This window comes from Dysidea avara, chromosome 7 (assembly GCF_963678975.1).
Source record: "Dysidea avara chromosome 7, odDysAvar1.4, whole genome shotgun sequence".
Lineage (NCBI taxonomy): Eukaryota > Metazoa > Porifera > Demospongiae > Dictyoceratida > Dysideidae > Dysidea > Dysidea avara.
The window spans coordinates 34,387,742-34,412,409 of NC_089278.1; the positions used below are offsets into that span (position 1 = coordinate 34,387,742).

Sequence of the window (24,668 nt, forward strand, 5' to 3'; positions counted from 1 at the left end):
TTATTATTATTATGCTTGCCACGCCTACCAGATAAACCACTTGGGGTAATGCTTTGAAAATCGCTGTACAGATGGAGTTATCATCTTAGAAAGGCTCTTCAATGGTGTAGAAGAATCAGACTTAAAGCCACGGAGTTATAACACGAAATCCAACTTGGTGTATCAAGTGCGAGATCGAGATACTCTAATAGAGCAGTCATCCTAATAGAGCAGTCACCCTGAACAGAATTCAAGAGATCAGTTAGAAATAAGTAACTTGTATAGAGATCAGCTACAAACAAATCACCCTGTTCAGACATCAGTTAGAAGAAGTTTTCTTGTAGAGAGTTCAGTTACAAACAAATCACCCTGTTGAAAGATCAGCTAGAAGATGTCACCTTGTAGATAGTTCAGTTACAAAGAAACCACCATGTAGAGAATTCAGCTACAAACTAGTGACCCTGTAGATACATCAGCTAGAAGAAGTTACCTTGTAGAGAGTTCAGCTACAAAGAAACCATTCTGTAAAGAGCTCAGCTGCAAACAAATCACCTATACAGAATTCAGCTACAAACAAATCACCCTGTAGAGAGATCAGCTAGAAGAAGTTACCTTGTAGATAGTTCAGCTACAAACAAATCATCCTGTAGAGAGATCAGCTAGAAGAAGTTACCTTGTAGATAGTTCAGCTACAAACAATTCACCCTGTACAGAGCTCAGTTAAAAGAGGTTTCCTTGTAGAAAGTTCAGCTACAAACAAATCACCCTGTAGAGAGATAAGTAAGAAGAAGTTACCTTGTAGATCGTTCAGCTACAAACAATTCACCCTGTAAAGAGATCAGCTAGAAGAAGTTACCTTGTAGAGAGTTCAGCTACAAAGAAACCATCATGTAGAGAATTCAGCTGCAAACAGATCATGTATAGAGAGTTCAGCTACAACAAATCTCCCTGTAGAGAGATCAGCTAGAAGAAGTTTCCTTGTAGAGAGTTCTGCTACAAACAAATCACCTTGTAGAAAGATCAGCTAGAAGAAATCACCTTGTAGAGAGTTCAGCTTCAAAGAAACAATCATGTGAGAGTTCAGGTACAAACAAATTGTCCTGTAGAGAGATCAGCTAGAAGAAGTTGCCTTGTAGAGAGTTCAGCTACAAAGAAACCATCATGTAGATAGTTCAGGTACAAACAAATCACCCTGTAGAAAGATCAGCTATAGAAGAAATCACCTTGTAGAGAGTTCAGCTATAAAGAATCTATCATGTAGAGAGTTCAACTACAAACAAATCACCCTGTAGAAAGATCAGCTATAGAAGAAATCACCTTGTAGAGAGTTCAGCTACAAAGAAACCATCATGTAGAGAGTTCAGCTACAAACAAATCGGCCTGTAGAGAGATCAGCTAGAAGAAATTACCTTGTAGAGAGTTCAGCTACAAAGAAACCATCATGTAGAGAGTTCAGCTGCAAACAAATCACCTGTAGAGAGTTAAGGTATAAACAAATCTCCCTGTAGAGAGATCAGCTAGAAGAAGTCACCTTGCAGGAGTTCAGTTACAAAGAAATAAACCATGTAGAGAGTTCAGCTGCAAACAAATCACCTGTAGAGAGTTCAGCTAGAAACAAGTCACCCTGTAGAGAGATCAGCTAGAAACAAGTCACCTTGTAGAGAGTTCAACTAGAAGAAGTCACATTGTAGAGCTACAAAGAAACTACCATGTAGAGTTCAGCTGCAAACAAATCACCCTGTAGAGAACTCAGCTACAAACAAATCGCCCTGTAGAAAGATTAGCTAGAAGAAGTTACCTTATAGGGAGTTCAGCTATGAACAGATCACCCTGTAGAGAGTTCAGCTACAAACAAATCACCCTGTAGAGAGTTCAGCTACAAACAAATCACCCTGTAGAGAGTTCAGCTAGAAACAAGTCACCCTGTAGAGAGATCAGCTAAAAACAAGTCACCCTGTAGAGAGTTCAGCTAAAAGAAGTCACATTGTAGAGAGTTCAGCTACAAAGAAACTACCACGTAGAGAGTTCAGCTGCAAACAAATCATCCTGTAGAGAGTTCAGCTAGAAGAAGTCACCTTTTAGAGAGTTCAGCTACAAAGCAACCACCATGTAAAGAGTTCAGCTGCAAAAAACTCAATCACCTTGTAGAAAGATCGGCTAGAAGAAGTTACCTTGTAGAGAGTTCAGCTACAAAGAAACCACCATGTAGAGAGTTCAGCTGCAAACGAATCACCTGTAGAGAGTTCAGCTAGAAACAAGTCACCCTGTAGAGAGTTCAGCTAGAAGAAGTCACATTGTAGAGAGTTCAGCTACAATGAAACTCCCATGTAGAGAGTTCAGCTGCAAACAAATCACCCTGTAGAGAACTCAGCTACAAACAAATATGCAGTGTAAAAAGATCAGCTAGAAGAAGTTACCTTGTAGAGAGTTCAGCTACAACGAAACCACCATGTAGAGAGTTCAGCTACAAACAAATCACCTGTAGAGAGTTCAGCTAGAAACAAGTCACCCTGTAGAGAGATCAGCTAGAAACAAGTCACCTTGTAGAGAGTTCAGCTAGAAGAAGTCACATTGTAGAGAGTTCAGCTACAAAGAAACCACCATTTAGAGAGTTCAGCTGCAAACAAATCACCCTGTAGAGAGTTCAGCTAGAAACAAGTCACCCTGTAGAGAGATCAGCTAGAAACAAGTCACCTTGTAGAGAGTTCAGCTAGAAGAAGTCACATTGTAGAGAGTTCAGCTACAAAGAAACCACCATTTAGAGAGTTCAGCTACAAAGAAACCACCATGTAGAGAGTTCAGCTGCAAACGAATCACCTGTAGAGAGTTCAGCTAGAAACAAGTCACCCTGTAGAGAGTTCAGCTAGAAGAAGTCACATTGTAGAGAGTTCAGCTACAATGAAACTCCCATGTAGAGAGTTCAGCTGCAAACAAATCACCCTGTAGAGAACTCAGCTACAAACAAATATGCAGTGTAAAAAGATCAGCTAGAAGAAGTTACCTTGTAGAGAGTTCAGCTACAACGAAACCACCATGTAGAGAGTTCAGCTACAAACAAATCACCTGTAGAGAGTTCAGCTAGAAACAAGTCACCCTGTAGAGAGATCAGCTAGAAACAAGTCACCTTGTAGAGAGTTCAGCTACAATGAAACTCCCATGTAGAGAGTTCAGCTGCAAACAAATCACCCTGTAGAGAACTCAGCTACAAACAAATATGCAGTGTAAAAAGATCAGCTAGAAGAAGTTACCTTGTAGAGAGTTCAGCTACAACGAAACCACCATGTAGAGAGTTCAGCTACAAACAAATCACCTGTAGAGAGTTCAGCTAGAAACAAGTCACCCTGTAGAGAGATCAGCTAGAAACAAGTCACCTTGTAGAGAGTTCAGCTAGAAGAAGTCACATTGTAGAGAGTTCAGCTACAAAGAAACCACCATTTAGAGAGTTCAGCTGCAAACAAATCACCCAGTAGAAAGTTCAGCTATGAACAGATCACCCTGTTGAGAGTTCAGTTAGAAACAAGGAATCCTGTAGAGAGATCACCTAGAAGTATCACCTTGTAGAGAGTTCAGCTACAAACAAATCACCTGTAGGGATTTCAGCTACAAACAAATCACCCTGTAGAGAGATCAGCTAGAAGAAGTTACCTTGTAGGGATTTCAGCTACAAAAAAATCACCCTGTAGAGAGTTCAGCTACAAAGAAACCATTCTGTAAAGAGCTCAGCTGCAAACAAATCACTTGTACAGAATTCAGCTACAAACAAATCACCCTGTAGAGAGTTCAGCAAGAAGAAATTACCTTGTAGATAGTTCAGTTACAAACAAATCACCCTGTAGAAAGATCAGTTAGAAGAAGTTACCTTGGAGAAAGTTCAGCTACAAAGAAACCATTTTGTAAAGAGCTCAGCTGCAAACAAATCACCTGTACAGAATTCAACTACGAACAAATCTCCCTGTAGAGAGATCAGCTAGAAGAAATTACCTTGTAGAGAGTTCAGCTACAAAGAAACCACCATGTAGAGAGTTCAACTGCAAAGAAATCACCCTGTAGAAAATTCTGCCAGAAACAAATTGCCCTGTAGAAAGATCAGTTAGAAGAAGTTACCTTTTAGAGAGTTCAGCTACAAAGAAACCATTCTGTAAAGAGCTCAGCTGCAAACAAATCACCTATACAAAATTCAGCTACAAACACATCACCCTGTAGAGAGATCAGCTAGAAGAAGTTACCTTGTAGATCGTTCAGCTACAAACAATTCACCCTGTAGAGAGAGCAATTAGAAGAAGTCACCTTGTAGAGTGTTCAGTTACAAAGAAACCACCATGGAGATTTCTGTAATCAATATATGTGACCGGATTTGCGAAAAGGGGTCTTCCACACACATCCAATTCCGTAAACGTTGGAGACCATAACTCAGTGTTCAAGTAACATATTAACCTGCAAATTTCACCATGTATTCAGCTATAGTGGTGCTCACCACTGTCCAAATATCAAGGCAATAGCTCTTTCCAATCTGAAGTTATCAATTGTCAAAGTTGGCAAATTGGATGTGTGTGGAAGACCCCTTTTCGCAAATGCGGTCAAATATGTATTATACAGTATATATAATTTGTACATTTACTGATAAAATATTTAAAGTACATCTACTTCATCTTTTCTTCTTCCTGTAGTAAAGAAAAAAACGTAGGTTAAAAAAGTCCCAAAGCTGGTATACAAATACAAAAAGAAATGAAATCTAATCCAAAACAGCCAAGCTGTAAAAAAAGTGTGCGGCCCTCAGAAAGGCTATGGTGAAAAAAGATGTGAAATCCAAGGTGGCGGCCAAGAAATGGCTGTGATGGTAGGTTAATGGTAAAAATTTTAATAATGACAATTTAGGTAAATTTTGTGAAGCGGCACAAAAATTCACCTGAATTGTCTTTATTAAAATTTTTACCATTAACCTACCATCACAGCCATTTCTTGGCCGCCACCTTGGATTTCACATCTTTTTTCACCATAGCCTTTCTGAGGGCCGCACACTTTTTTTACAGCTTGGCTGTTTTGGATTAGATATAATTATATACTTCAAACGTTATACATGACAAAACGTTTAACTTTTGTGTGTTCATGCTGAAAGGTGAAAACTTATGCATATTAATGTATCATGGGCTTGTTTGTTGGTAAATTCACTAATAATTATCAATGCTGTAAAGCGCATTATAATATGTTACCTCTGTAAATCTGTTTCAATGTAAATACCAGTATAACCTGTTAAAGTTAGATCCAATGAACGTTTGTGTTAATAATACATTATGAATGTGATCAAGACTCCTTCTGCGTGGTTAAGTTTTACTTATTTACATGTAATATTATTCAATTGTCTCGAAATGTCCAGATTTAGTTTCTATACGGTCCAACTGCCATTTATACCATATAGACCTTGACAGCTTCATGAACACAATAGAGATGTTGTATAGTGTGTATGTATTATATATTTGAACTAATATAACTATATATTCAGCCAATGTAATTAAGAATAATAGTAGACCTTTAAAGGTTATTCGTACTAATCCATTATTAGCCAATTCAAGTAAATGCCATCTTTGGGCTGAATATGGCAATTGCATGATAATTATGACAATACAACAATCTACACTGAAAATGATGCTAAAATCAGACTGAATAAAATATAAGTTCCATTAACTATACATGGTATATTGTTAATTAAATGTGCTAACAATGTAGTTGCATGATAATGGGCTGTATATACACACAATTAATGTTTGTCTAACATGTAGATACATGTATGTACTAGAACAGTCCTGTTTAAGGAAATACAAAAGCAGGTCTCGACTGTATTCCATTCAAGCAGCTGTTTTATCAAAACCAACTTAGTTTGCAATATCAAATCATAAAATTATACCTTAATTGTTATCAGGTTTATGTACAATATTACACTCTGTCGTATGTTATTTGTCACAACAGGTCTCATCCAATATGATTATGAATGAATATACGTATATTATGATAGTGAAATCTCAACTAGCATCCACCTTTTTAATAAGACCACCTTGTATAAAGGCCATCTATCATGCAGATCACAAACATAATTATTAGTATAGTGATACAATGCAAAAATCGTGCACTAGCTTTTTCATAAAAGCTGAGAACAAAACTTTTTGCTTTCCAGATAAGCAGTACTCCTCCTCATGACATAATTTTTTTGATATACTGCCATTGCAGAACATTTTAAACCAGAAATTTGATCATTTCTGTCTTTATCTCTCTGAAGCATTTTAATTAACTTGTTAAAGCATGGTACCAAAATAAATATCTGGTTGAACAAAACAACTTAGTAAGTTAACAGGTGATTTCGTTCCAAAGTCATGATAATTATTTATATATCCCATGAATTTTGAGACAATTACCTTCCCATGGGTAATTTACACCTCATGCAAAGGCAAAGGTTTAAAATGAAACTATACCCATTAACTTCAAATAAAAATCAAGTTGTTTCGTTCAACAAGACCTTTACTTTGGTACCAACTTTTAACACGTCGATTAATGCCACAGGGAGATAAACACAGAAATGGTCTAATTTCTGTGTGAAAGTGGCCACAAAGGTCAAATCTGTGATGGTATTATATCCATGCTTTTATGAAAAAGTGCACAATTTGGCTAATTTTGGGGGCTTACACTGCTACATGGTCCCAAAGCTGGCTCTATTGATTAGATGCATAGCACTGCACTTTCATTCATTTATTATGATACTCCCCATGCATGCTCCTATGCAGTATCATGCAGCTACCCCTACCTGATATGACACACAACATAGTTATAATGTATAGCTACCATACCATATACATATGCATAATTTTTACACTTTGTTATTTACACATGAAGATCTATCTATACCACTACAAATGTAGCTTTAATTATTAGTAAACTGCACAACTGGATAATCAATCTATACCAGCCTGGGACTCGCTATACCATGCATGCACATGATGTATAGCCATCAAGGTATAGTCATCAAGGTATAGCCATCAAGGTATAGCTACAGTTAGTATGCATGTAGGCTGATAGCCATGCATAAACATATTATACTAGCTATCTATCTAATTAGCTATGTCTGAAAACTTTCACTAACTATAGCTAGATATGGTAGCTATGTACCTTCATGATGGCTCCCAAATCTGATCATGTGAAACTTCAATCTAGCTCTAATCCAATCCAGTGAGTACTAAACACCAGCAGCACCGCTGACAAAGTTTCGCCAAACAGCTGCCACCCTAATAAGCAACCACGCACACCCTCGCGTACACCAGACTCCCCTGGTGTCGTGAAGGGGCGCGCAACACCGTTTCTGCTGCGCGTGGGGGAAGTGGTTTGGTCACGCGAGACCACTGAGGTGTGGACGAGAACACCTCATTTTCCATGCACCAACTCACAACATGCATGAATGAGCTAGCTACAACTCCACGAGAAAGGTTCTCCACTGCATGCATGGTGATATGCATGCTTATGAAAGTGCATGGGAACACTAATGCACCTATCAATGTTTTGCCCCACTAGCTACTATGAACACAGGCAGAAGTGGGGGCTAGGCGGGGATTAGTCGGGGAATCGACCTCAAACCGTGCGGCCCGCCAGGTGGTGGGGTATTTGATGCACCGAGGCACGTAGCCGGGTGTTTCGGGGTCTTTTACTGGGGATAAGTGACATCAAAAGTAGCCCCAGGTAGTGGGGATAAGAATTTTTAAATGTTCAAATCTCCACCTATATCCCCCACCTCTGCATGCCCGTGTAGTGGGGCAAAACATTGATACGCGCATAACCTTAAAGCCACTTCACAATATCAAAATCCTAATAGAACACTCACCGGCCTAAATATATACCACCTTATAAAGTATCCCCAGCCTCCATCAAGCTTTAATTTGCAAGAAAGCATAGATCTTGGCATTGATCCACTAGTGAGTATATGAAGTGAAAAGGAACTGAAAAAGTATTATGTAAAAGAACTAAAATACCACTGTAAGTGCACTGTTAAAAATAAAGAGTAACCACCATTCTGAGAGTTCCCAGTGTAGGGAGGATTTAACACCCCATGGAGAGTAACCAACACTCTGAAGAGAATAACCATTACTCTGAAGAGTAAGTGACACCACCTTCAGAGCATGTGTTACTCTCCAGTTACTCCTTTGGAGTATAATGGTTACTCTCCAGGGGTGTTAAATCCTCCCTACACTGGGAACTCCTTGAGAGTTGTGGTTACTCTTCATTTTAACAGTGTGTTTATCTATAAATATAATTTTTTTCCACAGGCCTACACAAGAAAATTTGTGAAGTTTTAGGAAACAAAAGTTTATAGTTTCACTTTTCAGTTCTGTCAGTGCAATTTGCAATTAAATTATAAATTTTGGCCAAAAGAGAAGCAAATGATACAAAATTTTAATGTAAAAATATATAATTAAGGGAGATAAGGGATGGAGGGGTTGTGCTTGGGATGCAAAGGAAATGTCTTCAGGTGAGGAAAGTGAAGCCATTGGTGACTTGGTATCTCTACCATAATATGGCAGTGTTTCTCCCATATGGAGGAATGTACCATTGCTCAATAAAGGCAAACGATAATTATAAGTATAGTTTGTCCCAGTCATGCCTTCCCCAGGACATCCACAGTGTGATGGCTTAGTCAAACGCTTCAACCACACTAAAGCTATATGCTAGCCAAGGTAGTAACTAACAACGAGTTGTTTGATACCAGCTGCATCTTGCAAAAGCCATGTCAGTAGATTATATCAGCTAGACATCTAGCAACAGTTGCTGCAGTCCAGTCTGCTACAGCTGCAGCATATACCTATACACTCGATATAATAAAACATTAACAATTGAAGTGCATCACTTTTCAACTTCCAAAACATACAGAAGAACTATGATAGTAAGTAAGAAACTGAAGTGATTATACAGTAAACCAATGTTATGTCTTTCAAAAATTGTAATGTGCAGGTCTGTGATAAACTATCTGGGTGTAATACTGTAACAACAATGATCCTGTACAGCCATTAAACAATAGTATTGGAAATAACAGTTACATATCTTGCCCTCTGATCTGCACTGTACAGACATGCAGTAACAGTGAAACTTCAATTATCCAACCCTCTGGGGACCACCTACAAACAACTTAAAAAGTCTGTAACTCTGTACAAAATTATCTTCAAACAATGCATTTAAAGAATGTCTTATGGTTATGAAACATTTTGAACTGCATACCCCAATAGAACACTCACATGCACTAGTCTAATATAACTGCAATTTTTCAAGTTAAATTTGCTAGTCCAGATAACTGAGATTTCACTATGTTACTTCTTGCGTTTATGTGTGTGTATGCACAAGTATTGTGCTATAGGCTTGTGGCTTTGTGATTGAATGGTATCTTTAAGAATTTGGCTATCGTAGAACCAGTTGATTGCACCAGGAATCTACACATTTATAAGCTGACTTTTTTGCTTATACATATACAGCTATACATGCAGATACAAATACATATATGTGGCCAGGTTTTAGAAAATCAGTCTTAATGCCACATCTGACAACCCAAATATTTATGACCAAATAAGGTACGTAGTTTAAGCTTCCAATCAATTTACAGTAATTAGAATCAGTATACTCGGTAGTGTGAATAGATGTGAGCTAGGGGCATAGGAAAAGAGACCTATAGCAGTTAGACATGGAATTTGCATTATGCTAATCATAAAATTCAACAACTTGCCAACTATTCAAATTTCAAGTCAATACTCAATCATTTCATAAAGTTATAAAGAATTAAAATACATGTGTAATTTCCTAGTGTATGTAATTTACTATACTTATCAAACTCAAAAGTTTAAAAATCCCTATAGATCCCTTTTCCTATTCCCTCTCATAAATATTCCAACAAGTGAATATATTCCAACTTCCTTGTAAAATTCTAATTATTTCATGTATGATGATTTTCCAAAATCCAGTCACATTTTAATTGGAATTTGAAGTGTATTGGACAATACATCTATGCTAATAACTTTTCTCCTCTTATGATACAATAACATAATGGCAAGTTTGTATAACAGTGCAGTGAATAATACTAATATAATCAGCTATCTATGTAAATGTATATAAATTGTTATGTTCATCTGAATTAGCTGTCAGCTAAATGCTAGTCAATGTAATTGAGAAGAGACTCTTGAAACAAATATTCATCCGAAGGCGGACAATCATCCACCTGCCTATATATAAAATAACAAGAGATTATGAACTTAACAGTGCACAAATATGACAAATAAACTGTCATGATCATTATTTACCTTGCATTAGAACGGCCACATAATGGGCAGTTTGATAATGGTAACGGGGGTTTGGAGTGTATATCAGAAGTGAAGTGCAACCATTTTCGTGGGTGTATTAAAATTTTGTACATTAAGCATTTTACTAAATGCTGTAGAAGCTTCCTCTGCAGATAGAGCAGTGACACAATGCAAACAAAAAGGGGTGAAAATATTAGAGTATATGCTACTCCAATTACCGCATCATTGGTAAAACTATACTCTGATAGCACAATAACCTGTAGACATACCAACATTACTAGTAGCAAAAGAAAAAGTGCATCAAATTTGTTGAGTGTATCAATCTTGTATGGTTGTATTATGTAGTGTAGGAAAACTATTATCACACAAAATGCCATCAACACATACAGTGCAATGTAGTTATCCAAATAGTTCAGAACCACAATGATGAGGATGACTTGTCTACACAACAAATAAACTGATGCAAACCAACGACACTTGTCCTTGTAGCATCCTTGAAATTGATCCAGTAGTGGCTTTATTCTTGTAAAATTGATCTTGTGGTTTACAAAAGGTTCTAGCAGCAGCAATAGTGGCAGACCACTGACTATTACTAACTCATATAATACTGCTATTGTGCCGTATGCTATATGACGACCAGTAAAATATCTGATTTCTGGAGATAAATAACAATAAAGTCTGCTGACACCAATAAATCTGAGTGGTCGAAGCAATAACAAAGATGTGTTTGCAATTGAAGTGTAGGCGAGCGTGAGGAATAAACATATAGCACGAATTATCCCCTTGCTAATGAAAGTTGCAAACCTCCTTGAACGTCTGGCAAATACTACAAGCACCACAAGAATTAGAGCAATTGCTGTTGGGTGAATGTAATACAAGACATTTTGATCTATTCCACTCATCCCTTTTGCAAAACACAGTTTCCCTAGAAAAGCTGGATTCATCCTAACAATTGAGAATATAATTTTATTAAATATAATTAGTTCATCACAATAGTTCCAAATATCTCCCAACAAGATGTCCAATACACTGTAATAGTATACGATGCCATACAAGTAGCCCATGTTGATTTGGAAATACATGACCCCTAATACAACTACTACAACAATTATCCAATACAGTACTGTACACACAACTACAAGTAATGTTATTCCAGGTGTACAATCTTTGATATCAATGCAGTAGTCAAATTCATAAGATAAAGTATATTCATTGCTGCACCTACCACAAGCTGGTCCTGTCCTGCGTAGACCACATTGGTCATCATAAGTTGGCGGAAGCAAGAATCTCCCTGGACTAACTTCTTGGCGAGTAAAATTACAATATTTATTAGGACATCGTGACACACTTGTGTAATTTCCTTCAACACTACCAAACCAATAATCCTTCTTGATGGTTGTCTGTTTAGATTTACACTTCACTATACTCTCAGGGGTGATATAACACTCACACTTTTCAGAGTCTTTAGTATATACATATCCCAAATGACATGGCACTATGACTATGGTTAACAATAAACTTACACTTCCACTGTCCAGCTTCAAAGATAAAGAAGTTTCATTTTTGCTTACCTGAGTTCCAGTAATGCTTATTCCATGTAACATATCTTTCACCAAAACAAGTGATTGGTTTGAAAGGGCATAGTTATTACATTTATCACACTTAATGGAAAACACCATGCCTTGTGCTGGCTTATTGTTGTACCCTAAAACTGATGCTGGAGCTTTGATTTCCTGACCAAGCATTATATCAGTGATACTACATGAGGTAAAGTTATCATCACATTTAGCTGGATCTGATAGTTGTAGTTTTTCTGGATGAGTGGCTAAAATCAATGGACATGTACAGTTAGGAAATATGGTTAAGATTTTTGGAATGTAAAATATGGAAGTTGGATTTGACATGGACCTGTTGTAGAGTTTAACATTTGCAACACTATCATAGAAAATTGCACTGCCAGATAATAATGCTGTATTATTGATTAATCTAAGAACTGAAACAACTGGTCCGCTTGACCTTTCAAGCATACTGCAAAATGTTAAAGCACAAATACGTGTGGTGCAGTTATTGTATATATGCTTGAAATCTTGACAGAAGTTCTCCTGGGAGAATAGCAACCAATGACATTGATATGTACCGTAGTTATCTACTCTTGACAATGAAAAGTCCATATAAATACCTCCACCAAAAAGCTTTGCATGGTTATTGATGATGTTAAGTTGAAATGATGAGTAGTTAAACAAAATATAAGAACCACTTAAATGCAAAGCTGCTCCTGTTTGAGCCTGGTTATTTTGAATGGTAGTGTTACCTTTGCCAACTAGAATTATATTGACAAGTTCTAGTGGAATTCCTGTATTGTTAATAAAGTTTCCATTTAAAATTAAAAATGCTGGTATGACATAGTAATTCATTGCCATATACACAATGCTTTTACCAGTATTGTTATTAAAGTCACAATTGTCAATAAAAAATACATAACCATGACAACTCGGTGCTACTGATACACTAGTCAGGGAGGTATAGATAACAGCTCCAGAACCAGACCCACTGTTACTGTAAAAGCTGGAATTACTAATACGACATTTGAACCCAGAATTAAAAGCACCTGATAAGTAAATCCCACCACCTCTGATATTACCAGTAAAATGGTTTCCTATGTAGTTTAACTCTGTTAAATTTACTGAGCAATTAAGTGCTTCAGAAATCTTTAAAAATATAAACCCTCCTTTTTTTTCCAAGAAATATCCAGTGTTATTTTTAATATCAATGCCATTCATAGTAACTACATCTGAATATGACAAGTGAATATATAGCAAAGCACTATGCCTATTACCAGTAAAACTTGAGTTGACAAATTTAGTAACAATCTGAGAGTAAATACTGGTAGTTACTTCAACCAGAGTAAGACTATGATTTGAATTGTTTTCAAAAATGCAGTTATCAATGACAACTTGTGAGGGGGCTCCTACTATGCTAAACATAAACCTTATCATGTTCCTTCCAATCCTGTTGTTAATAAATACACATGATGACATATGCAGCTTAAAAGATGTCAAGTGATTATGATCAACATCCACCAACAATGTTGAGGCAGTATCAAACTTCTTAACAAGAGTGTTGTTATAAAATGTGACGTTTTTCAGTATAAAATAAGAGGATTTCTTAACTTGTATATTAACTCCAACACCACCACATCCACGATTAGACAAGAACAGAGTACTTTCAATAGCAACATTGACGGAGACTTTAAGACTATTGGATAGTGCCAATAAGCCAGCTCCCCTAGCTATTTCCAAACCTTTAGGGAGTAGTGTAGTATAGGAAGTATAGTTGACTTTACCAAAATGTCCATTGTAGTTGAAAATGCTATGCACAATTGTTACATTAGTTTCACCAATAGCTTCATTAAAAACAATTCCACCAGTTGCAGTATAATTCTTTGTAGCACAATGTTTGGATTTATCTTGTGAAGGAAAACAATAAATCGTGTCATTGTTGATGTTAAACAAAAACTGAGAATTTTCTATGACAACAACACCTGAAATCTGTTCCAAATACACAGCACGGAGTTTTGAATATTGGAAAGTGCAGTTTCGTATAAATAAGTTCATCAAACGCACAAAACTGATTCCTCCAAAAATTTTTTGTCTGTGAGAATCACCACACCCATCCCATGTGATCCCTTCAATAACAAAATTATTACAGTTATTACAGGATACTCCACCAGTATTGTTACACATTACAGTGGTGTTACCCTGTCCTCTTATTGTAATAGCATTAAGGTTGTGTAACTCTACTATTGTAGTCAGTGGGACTGAGTTGGATGTTATGTTAACACAATTGTTATTCTGTGAATTGTTCAATGCATAATGAAGTGAAAAACAAGGGTGGTTTCCTTCCAAACAATCTTCAGTATCATTTCCATTAGCACTGACTGTAATTGTATTACAATCCATTGTTGTGTGTGCTAATTTAGCTATGAGCAATAGAATAAACAAATCTGTTCCCTGTAATCATAAAATTAGGGGAGTTAGCATTATGAAGAATAACTAATAATCCCTAAAAATAATCTAATTGTCAAGCTTCTGAAGCACTTATACTTACTCAATGAAATAATTATACATTGTAACTGACAGTGAAGTGATCAAGAATACCTTATGAACACGTTATATCATTGTTAACAACAATAACATACTTACTAAGTGAAGCCTATAGTCATGAATAGTTATGTCTGTAGTTAAACTCTATTCTACTTTGGATGTTAGATTTTAGATAGAGTATATACACACAAGTGAAGTTGTTATATTACTACTGTATGTGTATAAGGTTCCTATAGGAGGCATATGTGAGCAAAGCTTTAATGTAATGTCATAGCAATGGTTGTAATCAGGTTCTCACATAGCTGGAATTGTTACATCATTTACTGCATACAAATCATAATGAATGCATTACCAGTATATTTACATTGCTAACTGTATTTAACTTCACCACCTTAGGAAGCACAGATTTCAATTGCATTATGATGTGTTTCCATGCATCAACTATATAGTATAAACGTTGGAACAATTTTGAGCATCTACTGTCCGTAACTTAGCAAGCTGTTAGTATATGCATAAGCTGCATTTGAGCAATAATTATATTTCTGGAGTTGTGCTATGATTGGCTAATATTGTTACTTTCTCAGTCTTTATCTCCGAGGCATGGTACAAACTATACTTTGACTTGGTCAGAAATTTCCATTTCTGGAAACCAAAAGTGGCAACTTTTCAGCTACTCCTAGTAGGCAATTTTTGACAGCGGTCAAAACTTGAAACTGTTCGTAAATTCCAAACTTGAGTTTCTGTATTGCTTTGAAACAACCACAAGATGTGGTGCTTAAAATTTTCCAAGTCTGGCAGTAAAAGGTTAACTGGGAGGGACTAATTAAACATGGGATTCATATGACAGTTTTATTTTATCAATCAAACAGTATGGTAGTACTGTTTAAGTAGGGATCCCCCCAAAAATGACGTGCCGCCTAAAATGCCTCCTATAAAAACCATCTTAGAAACATCTTATGCAACAAAAATCACCATTAAGGAATAATATTAGTCCATCTAACATCAAATACAGCATTAAAAACAAGAAAAAACTTAGGACAGCCGGATATAGTATTTTAAGAAAATCACCGAAATTCAATCTGCCTGCCTGGCCTGGCCTGTCTGACCACAGTTGCAAAGCTAGAGGCCAAATGAAGCAGTGAACAACCACCATTTTATGCCACAATAACAAACTAACTAGTGGCATGTGCCTTTTGGGGTTCTGATGAGTGCGTGCCTTCGGCGCCTTGTCTTTCTTCGTCTTCTTAACCATATTGAGATGTTAATTTTCCCTATCAACACTTTCCTTGAGTAGCATATTTAGGCACCGCAAACTAATTAAGCACTGACAATTGGTAACTGACACTCAGTAGATATCTGCAACTTCATGATAGGTTCAATACCATGCTTGTTAACATGACCTTGGTTAACTAATTGTAATGGTTCAGCACCAAAACCACAACTCTTAACAATATAATTGTTTACTTCATGCCATTATTATTGCCCAAGCTGTAATCATAATGTTAGCACAATGAAAATATGAAATAGTAACACACCCCTGAAGGCTGACTCAAGATACTCTAATACAGCAGTCGCCCTAATAGAACAGTCATACATGTATAACTGTATTCCACAATAAAAACTAAACAAACTAGTGTATTAAATTTTTTTTTAATGAAGAAGAGATCAAAGCAATAAAAAGTAGTGAAACAAGAGATGAATGATGGTATTACAGCATAACTCAGTGGGAAAATCCCTATATTGGCTTTTAACAAAATGATTGTTATAACATGCCAATGTAGAGATTTTCCCACCGAGCTAGTCTGGCATACTCACATAACAAGGCCTCGAGGAGCGAGGCCAGACTACCACTGAGCTATGCTGCAATACCATCATTCATCTCTTTTTTCACTACTTTTTATTGCTAGGATCCTTACTTCATTTTTAAATTAATAATGTTTAATATACTAGTGATAAATGGTGTAAGGAATTTTATATGCTACATATTAGGGATCATCACAGTAGCAATAAAATCATTGAAGTGATGATCATCACTTCAGATCATCATTGTAGCAATCACCTGAAGTGTCAACTTGTAACACGTCAGCAGTCCAGACATGGTACTACTCCTCAGTCCTCACAGACCTGGTACTTTGTATATACTCCTATCTCATGCATTTGATTTACAGTGGAACCTCAGGTATTCGGACCCCACTTATCCGGATTCTCGGTTAACCGAACTACGGAAATGACCGCTCTATTAGAGTAGTGACTGTTCTATTAGGGTAGTTGATATTTTTACTTATGGACCACCCCTGGTCCAAGGGATTCGGATAACTGAGGTTCCACTGTAGTACTAACTGACAAGAATGAAATGGTGGAATTACCTTCCTCTTCAGTGTAAGTGATCATGTTTGCATAGCTTTCAACCTGATTTGTGATGCTTCTGGGAAAGATAGTCTCAATGATATAGGTTAGATATTTGCCATGCTGATTTTAGAGACAGATAAATGAACTAATGGGTTCTATGAACTGATATGAAGTATTGGAAGATGCATGGAAACTGCTTGTTGACAAGTTTAAACATTATATTAGTTTGACTGTGCCACCATCAAAAGTAAAGGATAGGAAGAGACCTTACAGAAATGCCAAAGCCTAGAAACTGAAAAGATTATAACCCAGCAAAGTTTGTGGAATAGCTATATTGCAATACTGAAAGTATTTCATGATCATTAGTACATGCTAGGAACAATCTTTGTGGTCTCATATGTAGCTTAAGGTTAAATTATAAGGAGAGGACTGTGAATTCAGTTAAAAGAAACCCAAACGTGTTTTGGAACAAAAATATCACCCGAAAACCAACTTCACAATAGCTACCATCCTGGTGCCTTTGCAGTATTGGTTAAGCATAACCAAGCCCAAAGGTGCCCTCAGTATGACAGTAAATGTTTCCAATAGATTACTAATTGGAATTTTCTACTGACTAACTAACCGCCTGCTTAATGCCTTCAGACAAGCATAACTCGATAGCAGCTAAGGTTATACGGGCTGATTTTTTCACTGTTCAATGTGCTTCAGTCCAACATGCAGGTACCTTTAGCATACCGCAGTACATACAATGCATCATGGACTTACCTTTGTTCTCCTTTGTGGTCAGTAACTGATATTTGGGATGCGCATTCATTTGAAACATTAGTTCAGGCACAATCCTTTTGATGCGGTATGCGCAGGTTCACCAGTCATAATCATACAATACAATAGTACTGTATAGTAAGGACCACAAATGAGTAGGTGTGGCCAATGAAAAAAAAACATCACCCAAAAACCAGCCTTACTTTTCCCTGACGACAATTTGGCAGTATTGGTTAGGCAAAATGAAGCCCGAGCAAGCCTCCAGATCGACCACTACGGATTTTTTAAAAAAAAATTCATTACTGGAATTTTCTACTGACTGGCTGACTGGCTGACTGATACCTTCAGACAAGCGTAACTCGATAACAGCTAAGGCTACTGGCTTTTCGTCACTTCTGCCTGAGAGGTGCCTTTTTGTATACCGCAGTACATACAATGTATTCTTCATGGTGTCCTCTTTTGTGTCCCAATCGTCTTTGCTGACAGCGAAAAGTGTCGATTTGGCGGTAGCACATGATGACTTCCTTTCGTAACAGAAATCGTCCGTATTTTTCATAGTGGCTACTTTGATCGTAGAGGTGCTTTTTGAGTAGTTATAGATTCACAGGTTGAACGTTGCAGACAACGAAGCATAATAAATACTTCATTTTTCAGATGATAATTGATAGCTGGGCGCACGGCACCATTTCTTTCTTTTGATGCGGTATGCGTGGGTTCACCAGTCATAATAATTATTTACAAACAAAAGTTAACAAACAAGTACACAAAAAAAATTGGAATTTTCAACTAGAGTAGGGACCATAGCACATCGATAAAAAGTACTAAAACAAGCTGGAGTAGTGCATGGTATTAAATCACAGTAAAACGTAACAAATAAGTATAAGGAATAATTAAGAATTTTATGTTCAATTAGGGATCATAGGGAAAAAGGTAGGGAAACAAGGGAGGTCACCTACACCTGCAGATGTACTATAGTGGACGTTTAATCCCTAGTTCAGCATTAATACAGAGCCAAATTACAGATGATGTATAAAATCACTAACAACCTGGTGTGTATTCCAAATGATATTGATTGATTCCTTCTTGAGAAATGGCTACTTCAACCAACTAGATACCAGAATTGATAGTTTAAAATTTTCCTTTTTCCCCTCCACAATCAAACTGTGGAACTCAATCCCCCCTCACACGATCAGTTTTGTACCCTCTTAAATAATTATCACAATCACACCTGTATGTTATAATCACATTGATTTCTGCACAGCACACACTAATAATAATAATAATAGTAGTATCATGGTTAGTCTTCTTGCCAATCAAGGTGCTCATTCCCAAGCATATTGACAATCATGCAGCACAAACTTTATTATAATACCTTCACGGTGCTTGGATTTAAGGTGATAAAGAAACACCCTCTCAAACAATTTTACCACATAGCTTAGGAGACCACATCTTCTGCCTCAGGATAAGAAGTCGCATGATGCAGTATGCTTCTCAGTCTTGGTGTGGAGAGATCAACTGTATGAAGTGTATGTGTATGGATAGGATTCCTCTAAACTTTCTATTGTGACTGTACCATTATTACAGAGCACATGACACAAGGCATGTACCCTTGAGCTAAAGCTAATTTCTTGATCAGAGCGAAAGTGTTCGGTGTTTTCACCACACCATAGGGATGTAAAATGATAATTATGATATAATATACTTTAAATTTACAAAGACTGCATGCTAGTGGTTAAAGTGTCATTATAAGCGTTTTAAGCTGAAGTTAATTTAATTCAATTTGGATGTGCAAGTTGACTATTTTTATAAATTTCAGCAGCAAGTGCCACTCCTATATAGAAATATACATTGACCACCTCTCATTCCTTGCTCTTTCTATAGCCATTGCATCTATGGTTTCTGCCTAGCTGGTCAGACACTATAATTTTATAAGTAAACCATACACAATGTAAGTTAGTAAATCATTTGTGATTTCAAGGAAATTGGGACACTTTTCCATTGTACCAAGTAAATTCTTGACTAGTACAGTATGACTGCTACATTAGAGCATCTTAGACTATTTAGTGGTCCTGCATGCAATGTTGCAAAAAGTACTTCAATGTAGAGTTTAACCAAATTTTAGATATAATGACCCAAGCTATTTTTCCCATTCCTGTTTTCTATTCCTGCACTTTTCCTGCATTGCTATAGCTACTGAATATATGATTTTGTGATAACAGTTACAATATGCTAATGGCACTATCCTAAAGCTTCCAGCAGGAATTAATGTTGCATGCATTGCACATTTTCTGCAATTTACAATGTGACATGTATACAGACAGTGTATATAGGTATCTAAAGATTAGATGGTCCCCACGTGTTGGGGACTTTCCTGTAATCTTGTGTCAGTTAGGCCTTGAACAGCCTCACGCATATTAGGGAAGTGTTGTGCTTTTGTAAACACTGTGTTAAACCATTTACCTATGTGCTAAATACAGCTTTTCAGTAGAGCAAAATGTACTCATGTCAAGGAACAATTAACCAATACATAATTGAATGGTCTGCCATCAATGTACTGAACATGGCCAGACAATACAACAATCTAAACTGAAATTTATCTAGGTAAACAAAAACACTGCAGTTTGCATATTGTTAATAAACAAGTGTATGATGCAACGTTTACTATACCATACTACTAGTACAGTGCTACATTTTCGTTATTAATTAACACATAAGACGCCACATATTACTCTGTGTGATTTCCTCTCCAACATTGCTGTATAGTAATTTATAAATTAGCTAATCTTTTAGTCATAAGTTTGACACTTAAGAATATTACATTGTGTATAATTTGAATTATTTTATGCTCTTGTCTGATTCACAAAAGGCTGCCACTGTTCAGTGTTCAGGAAGCTGCAACTGAACCAAGTGTAGGTTAGAGACCTAGCATGAGGATCTTTGAGGATTTTAAAACCTTGCTTCGCTCGGTTTTTAAAATCCACAAAGATCCAAGGGTGTGGTCTCTAACCGACTTAGAAAATGTATGCATTTTATATGGGCATATAAAGAACATGTGTGTCTAAGAAGAAGCTTGTGTGGATTTATACGATGGGAACGATTTGTCACAAGTTGTGCCTTCAGTGGCGCCTGCACTAGTCTCGCGATCTTTAGGGTTTTAGTAATGTTTCATAGTATTTTTTTGTCTTGTAGAACTGATGAGCATGAAAGCTGAGAGACATGAACTGTCGTATATGAGATATTGTAACTAAACTTCTTTCTAGTATACTGGTCATTACAAGCCCACATAAGAGTTCTTTTTCTCTGCATGTGCTAGCAGCTGGCCTATATACATGTGTATAACACTGCTTTTGAATCACCTTGTCAGCTTAGTAAGCAAATAAAGGCTATATAAGCTCATTCAATCATCACCATCCCACACGTCAAGCAAGTTTTCTTTAGAATACCTGTAAGGGAGGAATGTAATAACATGGAAGATCTTGTTGCTTATTCCACTACTCAATATTCAGCATTCAGACACTAGTAGTGTTGCAGATTCCTAAAGAAGAGAATCATAGTAAAATAACCCAGTCTATATAGTAGTTCAGTCCAGTGTTCCAGTCTAATAGTCTATCTGAACTGCTGGATGGCAACATCTCTGTTCACAGATATGCTAATGACATGAGCAGAAAAATGCTTAGGTCGCATGATGTGGTATACTGAAGATCAGAACTTATTCAACAGTAATAACACTTCATGGTTGCATCAATGAGAATGATTACATAAAAATTATATTAGAAATTTTTTGGTACATTTCACACTGTAGAGTGGAAGAATGAACACATACTCTGTAAGATTATTTTTGGAGGAAAAAGATGGCCATTATAGTTATATAAATGGTAGTTTGTTGCAAAAGCTTACTATGGTATGTGTTCCATGCACCAGGCCATTCCAGACTATTACAATAGCTATATATGCGACACAATGAAGCACCATGCAGTACCTTCATGGCTCCTAAGATTAGTGAAAACTTCAATCCGTAATATCTCAGCTCTACACACACTGCTGAACTACCATACGTCTCACAGTTTTATAAAGCTGTAATGTTGCATGTGGGCGGAAGTACGTGGGCGGAAACACTTCTTCACTACTCACACAAGACAGCCTCCAATACAGCTGTCCAACCAGGCAGAAATGTACACTGCACTGCACAAATTCGCACGTACTAGTACTAGTAGCGCTCCAAAGTCTCCCAGGGAAGCCGAGAGCAATACACCTCACTGTACGTTATTCGTAATCTTTCGTGCACCACGTACCCACTGCATGTTGCCATGGATATCGTAACTTTTAATAAGCAGTAGATTCGTCCGCCAATGAAGCTCAAGTAAAATGTAAGTGGTTATTCGTAATTGATGCATCTTGCTTCGAGGGTAGCTTGTGTTTGTTTATAAATCATGCAAACTTATAGGGTGCGCTGCATTTAGAGTTTTGGTGCAGTTGGCTTTCTGATTTTCGAAAACTTCGTTTACACATAACGGAAATACCAGTAATTATGTGGAGTTGCAAACTTTCAAGGTTGTGATTTCTATATAATTCATGTGTATGCGATTTGTAGGGAAGGAAAATATGCTGCCAACAGGAAAGAGGCGTTGGCGTTTAAAAAAGAGCTTGAACTTATAAAGAAGAAAGTAAGTTGGATACAGTGATTTACACCACGTGTTTTACATGAGGTTCTTGAAGGCTAATGTTAACCGAAGGGTACTCCAATTGGGCAATGAAGATGGATCACTACCTGGGTAAGTTACCGTATGTGTGCATATTAACAAATGTTAGTTTGTGGCTACATATTGACTACTCTACTTACACTATTTTAAGAATTTTCATTGTATTGCACATAATGAAAATGGTAGCCTCATGCCTCCGCCTACAGAGGATTGCGAAATCTTTGCAATATAGGAAGTTACCAGAAACGTAACCTATCAAAGTTGTGGTGATGCATTTTCAAAGTTGATGGATTACATTTGTCGGTTGGTGTATTATGGTTGTGTTGGTGTATTATGGTTGTGTTGGTGTATTATGGTTGTGTTGGTGTATTATGGTTGTGTTGCAAACATTCCGCAAACCTCGGAAAAGGAAGTCTGGGCACAAAACTAACAGAATAGCACTCACACTACAATATTTTTTTGCATTGTGTTTGATGTGGTACATGCATGCATGTTATGCGTCTATATCTAGTTCATCTATTTAAAAGTATTGAGAAATGATGGGTTTAAGTATTTAATGTGCTGTAGCTTGTTGAAGCTACATACACATTTTATACAAATTCCTTACCCTCTAAGCACCCACTGTACAAGTAGCCAACAGCCAAGTTTCCCACCATTTCAGATAGCTGTTAAGGCTGTATAAGGCAAGCTCCAATAGAGGTCATGGAGGGGAGAGGAAGAGGTTGCAAGGGCAGATCTGGGAGCTGGCAAGGCAAACAGCCTAAGTTGTATGGTTGGGGAGAGCAGATTCTCTTGTTAGTTGCTGTAATTTTTAAGTAGCAATGATCACTCCTTAGTTGTCATTATGGCCTTTACAGATGGTTCTGAAGTCTTAAAAGCTGTTTAAAAGGCTATGAAAGTCTTAACACCAGCAACACAATAATTAGAGGTGCTTAATACGCACAAAGGTGCTGAGTGACAGTTTGTCAGCTGTTTTTTTAACTTTGGTGAGTTTGCAATAAATGGTGGTAATATGCAGTTTTCAAATTGATTTTGGTCTAACAAGGTGTATAGTATTTCTATCAAAAGAAGTGTGGCTTTTCCACAGGGGGAGAGGGCCATCCCGGATCCGCCGTTGGATTGTGTACGAATGTGTGGGGATGAATTAGGCTGAATTATGGCCATTCAGGTGTCAAGATTAACTATACTGAAAGGAAATTTACAGCTCAGGTCTTTGTTCAATACCACAGAGTTGTATGGCTATGTGCATACATACATCCATCCCCCAGATTGGCCAGAGCTCCATTAAGACCCCAGACCACTCATGTGGCTCTGGTAAAGGCAGACCACTTAAGCCTGGCTGACTTTGACAGTGAAATTTGATACGATAATATTTTATATAATCGGATGTTTTTGTGGGGAAATTTTTCACTTCTTAGGATCTTTTATGAATTAAACAATGCCATTTTGGTCAAGCTGCATATTTTGAGGGGGAAATGTTCATGGACAACGACCAATCTTTAAAAGTTATGAAAAAAATATTTCTCTGAAAAAATCCCGCTATACAGTAGTGTATTCGTGTAGTTTAGTGTTCGTGGTGAAAATCAAATCCATGACTAATTATGCAATTTATACAAGTGTGCTTGAAAAAGAAACATTCTATATAAAAGTGATTAACATGTCCGTGTGCGACCTGTCCATGCCATAGATTGTATATGCTGTGTCCGTACAGTTGTTGTATGTAACTAGCTAAGAATCTTTCGTCATGATCTGGGATCAATCACTATACCTTTTGTATACAAACATAAAACATGCATTCATAAGTTTATGTATGACTGTGTACATAATAAGTGATTGTCTCACTTATTGATTTCCATATACTGGCTATATCTTATTGTTTACTCTAGTGATGATGATAAATTGGCACAAAGAACCACCCTTGTTCCAAAACCACCTAGAGAGGTAATATAAGTTTAGCATGTGTACCCCACATGCATACACACACTGTGCATGCAAATCTGTTGGTGCCAGTAAAACAAACCACCTCAGTAACATACTGTATATTTTGTGAGTGATAACAACTTTGCGAAAATATATCCATAGGTTAAATGTACCGCCACTGATTGTTCTATGAATAAAGAAATTCAAGGATCGCTTTTTTTGCAAATTGTGTCCCTCAAAAATTTATAAGTAGTATTGTTGTTTGAAATATAATGCTGCTACAAAAAATTAATTTGCCCCTAGAATTGTTTCATACATAACTGAATATTTTAATTAACCAAGACCTCACCCTGTGCAGACACGTGTGTACGCACACACACACACACACATACACACACACACACACACACACACACACACACACACACACACACACACACACATACTACACAAACTTATGACACTGTATTTGTAATCATGTGGGACACTCAGTCTCATTTTTCATACACATATTCATGGTATTGTTACTACTGTAT

The 24,668-nt window shown here is 36.9% G+C and overlaps 2 protein-coding genes across 3 annotated transcripts in view; one reads left to right on the forward strand and one right to left on the reverse strand.

Moving 5' to 3' along the window:
- Positions 1-9,967: 9,967 nt before the first annotated feature.
- On the reverse strand, positions 9,968-13,590 carry LOC136261283 (uncharacterized). The gene is made up of 2 exons (XM_066055260.1): positions 10,299-13,590; positions 9,968-10,220 (listed from the first exon to the last, which is right to left on the reverse strand). Exons 1-2 carry the CDS (start codon positions 13,334-13,336, stop codon positions 10,151-10,153), a joined length of 3,108 nt encoding a protein of 1,035 aa, XP_065911332.1. The 5' UTR covers positions 13,337-13,590; the 3' UTR covers positions 9,968-10,150.
- An 8,205-nt stretch (positions 13,591-21,795) lies between these two features.
- Positions 21,796-24,668, forward strand: part of LOC136260310 (uncharacterized) — a 60,330-nt gene continuing 57,457 nt past the window's right edge. For both annotated transcript variants that reach the window (XM_066054001.1, XM_066054002.1), the window contains exons 1-4: positions 21,796-21,879; positions 22,104-22,176; positions 22,229-22,284; positions 24,099-24,153. In XM_066054001.1, coding sequence (XP_065910073.1) covers positions 21,878-21,879; positions 22,104-22,176; positions 22,229-22,284; positions 24,099-24,153 — 186 coding nt within the window. In that variant the 5' untranslated portion in view covers positions 21,796-21,877. The remainder of the gene's footprint in view (positions 21,880-22,103; positions 22,177-22,228; positions 22,285-24,098; positions 24,154-24,668) is intronic.